The sequence below is a fragment of the Cryptomeria japonica genome, chromosome 4 (genome assembly GCF_030272615.1).
Source record: "Cryptomeria japonica chromosome 4, Sugi_1.0, whole genome shotgun sequence".
NCBI classification, from domain to species: domain Eukaryota; kingdom Viridiplantae; phylum Streptophyta; class Pinopsida; order Cupressales; family Cupressaceae; genus Cryptomeria; species Cryptomeria japonica.
The window spans coordinates 779,684,007-779,696,136 of record NC_081408.1 but is presented as its reverse complement, the minus strand read 5'-3'; the positions used below and the strand labels follow the sequence as shown (position 1 = coordinate 779,696,136).

At 37.0% G+C, this 12,130-nt stretch overlaps 1 protein-coding gene across 7 annotated transcripts in view; it reads right to left on the bottom strand.

The window, feature by feature from the left end:
• The window catches only part of LOC131031980 (CHD3-type chromatin-remodeling factor PICKLE), a 276,430-nt gene that overhangs the window by 69,890 nt on the left and 194,410 nt on the right, over positions 1-12,130 (bottom strand). For 5 of the 7 annotated variants that reach the window (XM_059220166.1, XM_059220169.1, XM_059220167.1 and 2 more), the window contains 5 exons: positions 3,978-4,140; positions 3,771-3,873; positions 3,486-3,560; positions 3,334-3,395; positions 3,167-3,243 (listed from right to left, as the gene is read on the bottom strand). The exons of 1 other annotated variant lie outside the window; for it this stretch is intronic. In XM_059220166.1, the coding sequence (XP_059076149.1) occupies positions 3,167-3,243; positions 3,334-3,395; positions 3,486-3,560; positions 3,771-3,873; positions 3,978-4,140 (480 nt within the window). Of the gene's footprint in view, positions 1-3,166; positions 3,244-3,333; positions 3,396-3,485; positions 3,561-3,770; positions 3,874-3,977; positions 4,141-9,182; positions 9,749-9,850; positions 9,924-12,130 lie in introns of those variants that run through there. One more of the 7 variants, XM_059220170.1, reaches the window with a different exon arrangement.

The following is a 12,130-nucleotide window of genomic DNA, read 5'->3' as shown; positions in this document are numbered from 1 at the left end:
CGATGAAGACTTAAAAGTGCTAAGGCAACATCATAATCAGCTGCAACTAACATTTTTCCTTCTTCAAATGGGAAGAACTCCAACCCTTGCACTTCATGATTTGGTGATAGAAAGATGGGAAATAAATGGGAATGGAGGAAATTTTGACTTTGACCAATTTCGGATCTTGGGGAAAATTTTACAAGTATACAAGTTGGGAAAAGTGCACATTCAATCGGATTTTTAAAACCCGAATGCAAGTATACTTGTAAAACGGAAAATGGAGAAATGAGTGAAAAACGAGAGTTAGACTTGTGGGAAAAGACGTGAACGGAAAGTACGGATATAAGCAATATGGATGGATAAAAATAGGAAGGTTTTGGAAATGTCATTTTCAACAAAATGGGAAGAACTTTGGACATGCAATTTAGTTCTAAAAACCTGAATTTGGAAGGATGGGTATTTTTATCTTTGCAACTTGGAATTTCAACAAAAGATTGTTAAATTCTTATAACCATAAGGAAAGAACAATTATTTTCATCCAACTTGTAATCGGGATTTAAAATTCCGAATAAAAGTAAAGAGGGAAAATGGGGAAGAACAATACAATTCACAAATTGCTTTACAAAGGGGAAAATCTCTCTCACAAAACCGATTTTTGGGGCAAAATAAACATATACACAAATTTACAACTAGAAAGGAAAAACAAGAAGACAAGAAAACAAGAAAACAAGAAAATGAAACAAGGAAAGAAAATAAATCATACCTTGCTTCAAACTGAAATGCCTCTTCGAAAAGATGATCAATCTTTGAAAGAAGGGAGGAATTGCCATGTTTTACCAAAACGCCTTGGGCAGAAAACCGTGGCACCAAATGCAAGTTTAATGGCACAAGAAGTGGTCAAATTTCCATCAAACCCCAATGCCTTGGCATAGCAAGCAAAAACGCCTAAGGGAGAGATGAAAATGTGGCACCAAAACCTCCCAAAACGCAGCTTTTGGAAATCACGTGGAAAACGTTTTAGCAAAACACAAGGGTTAAACCATTCACCAAATCAAAGGCAACGTGTTGCACAACTCGCATAAATCGCCTTGCAACAAAAACGCCTCCTTGCTCCATGAATCTCTCCACAAAAATCGGGAAGAATTTGTGGCAAAATTGTCTTAGGAGAGGAAAATCAGGTTCCTAGAAAAGAAATACAAGTTTCATTTTACATGCAAAAGAGAAAATCGGGTTTGAATTCCCATATTACAAGTTTAAAATTCCTCAATTTACACTTTATGGAGAAAATCGGGTTTTTTGGGCATTAGCAAGTTTAAAATGTCACTTTATTCCATTTCTAAGCAAAATGGGGTTTTGGAGAGAGATATGCAAGTTATAAATAACTTGTAAAGGGAAAATAAAATCCCTACAATAAGTTTTAATAACTCAACACATACAATAGGGGAATAAAATCCCCATTACAAGCAAAAGACATTATAATAGGGTTTTTAGAAAAGAATTACAAGTGACTTTTAAATATGCAATTTAAAATTAACTTGTAACTTATCCAAAAAAATCCCTATTTTAACTTAAAAAGCCAAAAGGCATCAAGGGGGAAATAAAAAGTAAGTTACAAGTTCTTTTTTCAATAAAGTGAATTAGCCAAAAATTTCCCTACAAAGACTAAAATAAAGAAAAACATTAAAACTTGCAATTCAAGGAAAATTTCCCACCTGCAGTCAGGGAGAAAAAACCCGAAATTGAAGGAAGACATAGCAAACGAACCCAGAATGTGATGAAATTCGAAACGTGGTTCAAGGATGGATTGAGGATTAAGACAGTCCAAGGGCGAAGCAAAATTCTGCATCAGGAAGCATGCCATAGAGTAAAATTTTCAATTTTTGACAAAAATTTTATGTAATGGTCCTTCATTTTTTAAAACAAAAATGAGGACAACACTTGTATTGCGCTATTTTTGAGCTTTAGATTTTCGAGCAATATGGGTCATTTGGTGTGATTTTGAACACCATTTTTCATTGTTCCCTACAAAATGCAAGAAGAGGCCAAATTTAGGCTCTTAACACCAAAGTCAATTCAGCAAAACTCAGCACTTTTTCACGAAATGGGTGAATTTTGGTTTTCTTTCTTGCAAAGTTGAGGTAAATGCCGAACTTTATTTTGTGCTCTGGTTTTAGGTATTGACTTAGCCGGGCTTGAAAGTGCAAGTGTGATTTACCTTTCTTAAACACCTCCCTCTCCTTCTCTTTGAGCAATGGGGGTCCCCTTTCACGGACAGGGTGTGTGTGCATTATGCACAACAAGTCCCAAGATGGGGCCCCTACATCTCAGACCCACAAAGAACAGCAAGTTCAATGATAGTTTGGAGTGATATATATATCTATATATATATATAACCATTCATAAAAAGAGGAGGCATATTCCTTAAAAATTTCCTGACAAATAGGCACTACTTAATATTAAGACATGAACCCAAATGCTATGCCCAATATAACTATAATTTGTTGTAGTCTCAAAAATTTCTCACCTTAATAGAAAACTAGAACCGAGAAAGAACACCTTTGAAGGTATTGAAGCTTTTATCCTTAATTTTACTAGTAATAACCACCATCTAGGCATAAAATCAAGCAATAGCATCAAATATCTCTACACAACCATTGGCAAATAACTGACTGGAGAATGGCATCATCAACAACCAACAATATAACAACCAGGCAATGATGTAAAGTACTTCCATCCACCCCATGAATGTTTTACCTAATAATGTTTGAATAAACCCATCTATTAGATTCTAAAGAGATTCAACAAGAGGAGGCACTCTTGATTGACGTCTCTAGTGATCTTAAGTTCCTGACACAGACAGTCTATGGATAGTTCAAAGCTGGCCAAAAATATGTGTCAGTCTATGGATAGTTCAAAAACTATCTCAAGTAGTCTCCTGATACCAATAATAAAGAGATATAAGATGCAAATAACATATAACCTCGAGAATTACAAGTACCTTGGTAGAATGTTGAAGACCTTTCTATAATTCAGAACAACAAAATACAATTTTCTTTCAAGCTAATTCAGAAAAATTCCAGGTAGAATTCTGTGAATCTGTACTCATAAAAAACAACTTTACCTACTCCACGTTTTTGTAATAACTCATGGTCAATGATTTTGCAAAAATGACAAGTAAGAATACCTTGTCTTTAATTAAACTCAGTATTGCGAGGCGAACAAGAACCTCCTGTACCTGTAAACCTTCTTTTGGTACACCATCTGAAGCATAACATTCAATACAAAATTTATAGCTTTCATTTCCTCAAATAAGACACCAAAAGAATTGTTGCATTTAAAAATAAATCTTACCAGAAAACGTTGGCAAGTCATTTATACCCTCGACAATGTGAATGAGGAAAAGAGTTGCATAACTGTGCAAAAGAGTCACCAAAAATCTTAAAGGTTTTTTATTTTTAATTGTTTAAAAGCTCTGGAAATTTTAATAAATATGACAGTATTACTTCTTGATCTCTTGGGGAGACTTTTTTTTCATTCGAGATATAAACTCACTCCAGCTAAAATCTCCCAGACCAAACCTACAAATAGCAAATGAATCAGATAAAAGCACTGGCCTATAAGTATATTTTATGACTTATCATAAGGAATATATCATGACCATCCTCACAACAAAAATATGCAATGGGACAAAGATAAAACAAGAAAAAATTGGCATGAAACAAAGAGCTTGATAATCTAAAAATGTGTTGAAACAGAAATTGGAGTGTAAAAAGTAAAACTAACTATACATCATTAATATTTGCAAAAATGTTGCGCGTTGCCTTTGATTAAACCCAAGAACTCTCAATGAATTTCCCTCTCCTTCCAATAAAGACAACTCCACAGTACTCCCTGCTCATAACAATCGATCAGTCAAGGTGGCCTCCTTTAGAGATTCATTGTAATCATTATTAGTGTATGAATGCCTCCATAGAAAAATGGATAAACTATACAACCTCGCGCCTTCAAAGCTTGAGCCCTTCTTTGAGTCGTATTTGGGAGTCTTCTTGTCAGGCTAGAATCATCTGTTTCTATCCAATCAGATTCATTGTCCTTGACTTCCTCATCTAAAGGATTATCATTCAATCCAGATAAATCATCTTCTTCAATACAGATGATCTAAAAGATTGGCAGAAAATTCAGCATTAGTATTGTAAACTACTCCAAGCATTATTACTAAAATTTCCAATGATAACATGTTTGTGACCATCATCTTTGGAATAAATTGGAGTTTAATGCAACTACAAAGAATATTTCAACTTTAAGTAGCTAACATAACTCTACACAGCAGTGTGCCAACTTACATTGACGAAAATATATTTATAAACTCTTAAAGAGTACTCCACAGAGACTAAAATAATATGTATAACTTACATTGACGAAAATATATTTATAAACTCTTAAAGAGTACTCCAAAGAGACTAAAATAATATGTATGTTCTGAAGTGACCAAGGACAGTTAAAGAACTCAAAATGTTTCCATTCACTCTAAAAACAAGAAAAACATGACATAAAGATTGTGCAGGATTCAAAGAAGACAAGTTGAAGTCATGAAGCCTTTGGGTGGTCTGGATCATCTCACACACTTCCAGCAGATGAGAGAACAGAAGCGAGACACTTTTGGCTTATGCCGAATGTGTCACCTGCCCATACACATTCAGTTGTAGTATAATATTCTCCAGCAGATAACAGGGTGAATCAGACAGATTCAACTCCAGAAAAAATGTATCCAGCAAGTACTTTGAAATGTGTCCGAAAAACATGAAAGGAGAACTCAACCACCCAAGATGGAAGCTATGGTATTTGACCTTCTGATTATTAAGGTGACAAAACATTTCAAGTCATATGTGTTTCTTGAATGATCATGTAGAATACTAATAATGCACAATACACTCATGCAAAATCATCTAGAGTTGTAGAATGCTTTTACAGGTGAATACAAGAGAGAAGTCGTCTTGAATGAGCTTCATAACAAGACCATCTTGTGAGAACATTGTAGAGCTGCAACAGAGTCTCAGTATTCTTGGAGACTCCGGTTAATTTTGGTTGATATAAGGAGGCATAGCCCCAAGTTGCTGGAGTTTTCCCACATTGGGTTTCTCAAAGGTAATTATAAGCATTTACTTTCTTAATCAGCATTATACAACTGCTGGCATGAACTTCAGCACATAGATAAATTCTCAAATCTATCTTTAGGTCTGTTTTTAAGAAAAAAAATTAACTAGCAGTAACATAAATCATCTTGTACTAGATTTACCATGTTAAATTTGTGATATGAGCTATGAATAATGCTGGCAGTTTATCAGCAAGAAATCACATGAGGGATGACTGCATTCCAATTTTAGGCTAGTAAACCTATGAGGACTGCAGATATCTTAATTCTGTAAGTCATAAATGATTTGCATTTAATTCATAGGAATAAGGTTGTGCATTGGAGAAGTATCTCAGATTCTCCGGACATAGTCCATCTTTAAAACTCTACAATGCTTTTAATTTTTGTTAAAGACAAAATATGCCTATTAAAAACTATTGTGGATGTATGCTTCTCAGAATAAGCATGTAATGAAATTAATCAATACCCACTTATGGTCTTGTTGTGCGAATCGCACACCAATCCCCGTCTTGGATAGGGACCCCCTAGTTTGTGCCTTTCTGTCCTTGCGCAAGAGGAAGGGGATATGAAGGGTCAAGTGCCGCTAAAACCAAATGCCTCAAAGGGCCATGTTGCGAACTTAAAACTCCCCAATTCTCGCAAAATCGCCTAAATGTGAAGAAAGAGTTAAAGCTTGCAATGACGTTGAAATGCCGATTTTCGCCAAGGGATACAAGGGAGATAAAATATGCAAAGTGCCAACGTTGACAAACTCGCCCAAGTGCCCAAGCTTGCACTTCTCAAGGAGAAAGTTAAAATCGCCAAACTCGCTCTAAGGGCAAATTTCGGACTTTTGGACCCAGGGGCCAAAATTTCAAAATTTGCTAAATTCCCAAAGTGGGCCAAGGGTCCAAAAATGCCTTAAAATTCGCAAAACCTCCAAAAAATCCGAAATTGCGAAAATTGGCGAAAACTGGTCCTAAGTCCGAAATTCACAAAAGTTGACAAAACTAGCTTAAGGTCCGAAAATGCCAAAAGTTGGCAAAAAGTGCCAAAGGTCCGAAAATTCAAAAGTTAACAAAACTAGCAAAAGGTCTGAAAATGCCTTTAAATTTGCAAAAGACCCCCAAAGGTCTGAAATTCACTTAAGTCATCTAATTTCGGACCCTGAGGCCGAAATTTAAAAAGTGAAAAAGTTGCAAAAAGTGCCCAAAGGGCCGAATTTGGGCCTTTAAGTGAAAATTTGAAAAGTGAAAAAGTTGCAAAAAGTGCCCAAAGGGCCGAATTTGGGCCTTTAAGTGAAAATTTGAAAAGTGAAAAGTTTGCAAAAAGTGCCCAAAGGGCCAAATTCAGACCTTTTAGCCAAAATGTTAAAAAGTGAAAGTTGGCATAACACTCCAAAATCCCAAAGTTTTCAAAAGTGCCCAAAATCCCGAAATTCACCATTAAGGGGTGAAATGTCAAAGTTTTTAAAACTTTTCGAACGCCCCTCTTGCCCGAAATTGCCAGGAACAACTAAATTCATGGAAGGAGTAAAGCATTAAAACTTGGGAAATTTTCAAATGACCCTCCAGGCATTAAATTTTAATATTTGTTAAATTAATTTATTAATTTTTCAAATTGATTTATTGAAATGAAATTGATCGTTCGCAGGTCGCAGGACGTCATTAGAGAACCAGGAGAAAGACTTGAAACGCAAATCGAAGAAGGATCGCAATCAAGGCCAGGCGCTAAAGACTGGAAAAGAAAAAGATGTGGCAACGTGCTGCAGGAGCGCAAGAGCAACCAAACATTGGGAACCGTGCCGCTGAACAAAGATGAAGTCCACCACCGGGACCAAAGACCAAAGAACACTCTAAATGCTACCAGTTTATGCCATCTCGAGAAAAAGCACACAACTGGATTTAATTCCAGGAATTCAATTTCTAAAAAGCTGAAATTGTTTTATTGTAAAACTGCTTGTAGGTCCCAATCAGATATTTTGAAAGAAAGGGGAAACAAGTCAGTTGTGGATAGTTATGTCCAACTACCGGATAGACTCAAATTGAAGCCAAATAGTGGCAGGTAGTTGAAATTGTGGTTGAATGGATGAGTGAGAATTTAATGGGCATGGGTTAGGGCTGCTAGTTTTTGGAAGGCAGATCAGGACCCTTGGATGCAGTCCATCCTAGCCTTCGATTCAAAATTGTAATTTCTATAAAAGGTAGAGGCCTTTTCTTTTGTAATGGGTTAGATGGTTAGATAGTTAGAGATTTTTGTTAAATAGTTAGACTCTGGTGAGAGAGTTAGATTTTAGAGTTAGAATAGGTTAGATTTTAAGTAGTAGCATAGAGATGCTGCAGAAATTGTTGTAATAGGCAGCTGAAATCAATATATAGACATTGATTTGGTGTTTATTGTCTTGTTTTCATCCTGTTTGCATGGTTTCTCTCAGCATTTTACATAGATCTTTCTATTTTGGGTGTGCAGGTATTTGATAGATTCAGGCTCATACCATTGAGGATATACTGATTGTGTATCCTTTTGTATGGTTAACCTGAGCCTTTAATTGTGCTTAGTTCAATTGCAGGTGTCCGTCTGAGCTGCACTAGAATTGGGTGCTTAGCTGTGCGTCTCTAGTTTGAAAATCTTCCAAGTCCCTTTGAAGATTGCACCGTTCCTGCACGGTTGTGAGCTATTCTGGCCAAGCAGGAATTGGTTATGTTGAATCCGTCTACCCGCATACCCGTGTTGTTCGTTTTAGATCTCCTAACCCTTTCCTTTTACTCTTTATTGCGTAATTTGAGAATCGCAGCAAACCAGCTTGTTGCAAATCGTAAGTCCCCTTATGCTCCCAGCAAATCACATCGACCACTGAGTAATCTCGTAGTCAAGACCTAACAATCAAAACCTTGAGGTCGTCCCCTTTGATCAAACGTAGAAAATAGCATTAGGGATTCCCTTATCTCAAGAGAGGATAGGATACTCAGCAGGTTTATTCTATTCTGCGTTGGCCGTATGGAGTTTGCAGCAATGCGATTTCAGACACGTCAACAGGTTTGCAACATGTTTTCATCTCTGCAAATAACTGGATCACATTGCACAAGGGCATTAAAAGAATTTGATTGAAACTGCACGTGAATGTGCAAACCTTTATGACATCTCCTTTAGGCCCATGAAAACCCAATCAAAACAACCTGAAGTCTCAAGTTAAGGATATGAAAAAAGAAATTGAAGCATCATAATGTATGTTTCGGACAGTTGAATCAATGAAAGCTAAAAACTCTAAGTCTATGGCAGCTCCTTGAAAATAGGATATGAACAATGATATGTGGAATCAGTGGACGAAAAAAAGGGACTAAACTATTAATAAACACATATTTCATGGGGTAAATGATTCAAATTGAATTATCATGGATTCAGTAAGAGTTTCTGTTGTGCGAATCGCACACCCATCCTCGTCTTGGACAGGGACCCCCCAGTTTGTGCCTTTCTGTCCTTGCGGAAGAGGAAGGGGATATGAAGCGTCAAGTGCCACTAAACCAAATTCGGCCTCTAGGGCCATATTGCGAACTTCAAACTCCCCAATTCTCGCAAAGTTGCCTAAATGTGAAGAAAGAGTTAAAAGCCTGCAAAGACGTTGAAATGCCGATTTTCGCCAAATGGGTGTTAAAAGTTAAAAATATCAAAATTTTGAAAAACGTCACAAACCCATGAAATTCGCCAACAATGGATAAATTGCGAAAGTTTCAAAAGACTCTATTTCACCCATAGTTGAAAATCTCGGACTCGGACTCGGACTCGTGAAAGACTCGCGAAAGACTCGGCAAAAAAAAAAACCGTAGTTTTACAAAAAAACATAAAGAAATTAATGCATTTAGAGAACATAAGTGCCATAATTGAAACATTACACATGTCATATGATCTACAAAGTACAAACACGCAATATTTGAAATTTCATCATTCATGGCAGCATATTCAAGTTTCAACTTTCAACTCTAAAATGTATAATACTATAATGGCAGCATAAGTATATAAATGTTCACAAAATTACATATAATGATATGTCCAAGTCCAATTGCAAATGTGAAAAACAGCAATGTGAATGAACAAACCAAAGAGAAGACTACATCTTCCTCTTTGTATTTTTCCTAATATAGCTCAATTTTTCAGGCCTTGAGCTAGAAGTAGTAGCAGTGGGTGTTGTGGTATCTAAATGGTGAGATGATTCTTCTTCAAAGTCATAGTCCTCATCATCATCCTCATCTTCGTCCTCATCTTCATCCAATCTTGCTCCTTCTGCATCTTGTGCTGCTCCTCTCTCTATTTCTGCAATTTCTTCTTCGGTAAGGAGGACATCATCACCATCATTTTGTTCATTCATGGTCCAATCACCATATGGATCAATTTCATCCAAGTCAATGGCCTCATGTGAAACACCCTCCACCTGTCTAACTCGAAGGCGAAGGTTGTACCGAACAAATACTAGATCATTGAGCCGCTTTTGTGACAATCTATTTCTCTTCTTTGTATGAATGCTTTCAAAGACACTCCAATTTCGTTCACACCCAGAAGCACTGCATGGCTGAGACAAAACACGGATAGCTATCTTTTGAAGATTAGGCGTGCCGGCACCATAATTCTCCCACCATAAATCTACAAAAAACATTTAGAAATATTAGAATTGAGAAAAAAATGTAACAATCAAGTTTGTAGGTTTTTTCTTGCACTATTGAACTAAGTTACTAAATGTTTTACCTAGTTGTTGTTTTCCTCTCCTATCAATTGCTAGTTGTGATGAGAAGAGTCTCCCCTCTGCACTTTTGTAGATCTTGAACAATGAACATTTCCAAATTCAGAAATAGATACTAGATAGTCAAAGTGTCAAACTCAAATTCAATAATGAACATTTCCGAATTCATAAATAAAGATAGAGCAATTGCAAATGTCAAATCTCACCTCCAACTCATCAAGAACCTTGTCTCTCAACTCAGGATCAGGTGTCATCTTATCAATGCATGTAATAACACCTGCCATGACCTACTCATCAGCCCTAAATGAATCAGAGAAGTAGAATTTCGGGTTCAAAAAGTAGGCGAAGGCATGTATCGGTTGGTGGAGTTGGTTTGTCCACCTACGATCAATGATGCGCCAAAAGATTTCACATTTTCTTGCATTTCCACGATAGTAATGTGAAATGGCCTCTTTGGCCCTATCCATGGCCTCATAAATGAAACCCATTGGCATGCCCTCTCCATCCACCATACGAAGAACCCTCACCAAACCCTCACCAAAGGTTCTGTCACCTAAAAAAATTAAAACAAATTTTAAATTAGTACAAAATCAACCCCTAAAAAATAAAATCAGCAAATAGACAAGATTGTATAAACTTTACTTTTGTGTTTGTTACTTACCGCAGTCAACTCCTCTCCACTTTTATTGAACCCTTCATCAAAAACAATGTTCACAATCTTCTCTGCTTCAAGTCTTTTGGAGTATGCAGACCCCAACCAAGCATCTAACACAAACATCTGCTTAAGATGAGGAATGGCACTAAGAATGCTCTGCAAAGTGATGAAGTGGCTAGCAAATCGTGTCACTCCAGGTCGCACAAGGTCCTTGCCATTTGTGTGTTTTCTCATCAAAGCAAGCACCCAAGTATGGTTGTAGATGAATTTGGTGACACTTTTTGCATCTTCAACCACCTTCTTCACCCATCCAATCTTCTGAATGTCCTCTAGCACCAAGTCCAAGCAATGTGCAGCACAAGGACTCCATGTAATCGAAGGATGCCTCTGCATAAGCATTCTACCTGCAGATACATATGCAGCCGCGTTGTCCGTGATAATTTGGACAACATTCTCAACTCCAACTTCCCGAACCACACCATCCAACAGATTACACAAAGTCTCTGCATTTTTTATTTCATTTGAGGCATCAACAGACTTTATGAATACCATTGCACCATTTGAAGCCACCAAGAAGTTGAGAAGAGTCCTATTCCGTCCATCTGTCCATCCATCAGATAAAATGCTGCATCCTTTTCTCTTCCAATACCTTTTCTAATCATCAACCACACCTTCTGTATTTTTCATAGCTTTCTCTAGCAATGGCCCACTGAAGTCATGACCTGTTGGGGCCTTAAACCCCTTACCCGCCACTGTACATGCATTAACAAAACTTTCCCAATACACATTGTTTGCTGCATTGAAAGATAGATTATTGTAAAACCAAAAGTTTGAAGCTGCTATCCGTGCTTGTTCATGCTTCTCTCTATTCCATCCTGTACCTTCAAGTGAAGGTTGTGCACCTGGAACATTGCGTGGTACAAAAAAATTAGGGTCTGATCTAACAGGAGTGCCACTAGCCTCACCTTCATTGTCACCAAAAGATGAAAGTGACTGACGAGCCCGACTGTGACCAATGGGACCCGAAGTGGACAATGTGGGATTCATTGCAGCTGGCATGGCTTCTCTTGATTTTTACCTTTCTTCCTTATGCATATCATTCTCAGCAAGAATGGCATTCATCTCTCTAATAATTTCAGGAGTTGATTTGGGGCATGCCTCCACACCATATCCAGGTATTTGTGCAAGGTGGTATTTTAATCTATTGATTCCACCAGTCATCCATTTTGTACATTCGGTGCAAGTGACCTCCCCCTTTTTGCTTCCTGCAATCCCATATTTCCAAGCTTTATCTCTTTGTCTTCCTGACCTTGGGGTTGCCCTTGGAGTTGAACTTGCCATTGCTGATTTAACATGAAAAAAAAAATCAGCAGGGTTTTATGGAAAATTAACAAAAAAAATGACAATGAATCATTTGGGAGAAATAGCATTCAAAAACAAGAAAAAAAAAAAGAGGAAATAACTTAGGAAAGAAAATAGAAAAAAATTTGGCAACATATCCCCTTGTTTTTCAAGATTTTTTTCAGTTTCAAAACAATGAAATGATTCAAATGAAAAAAAAAAGAAAGAGAAAAATCCTTACCTAGATCTCTCTTGCTGATTTTTCCTTCTTCCCTCTACTCCTCCAAAC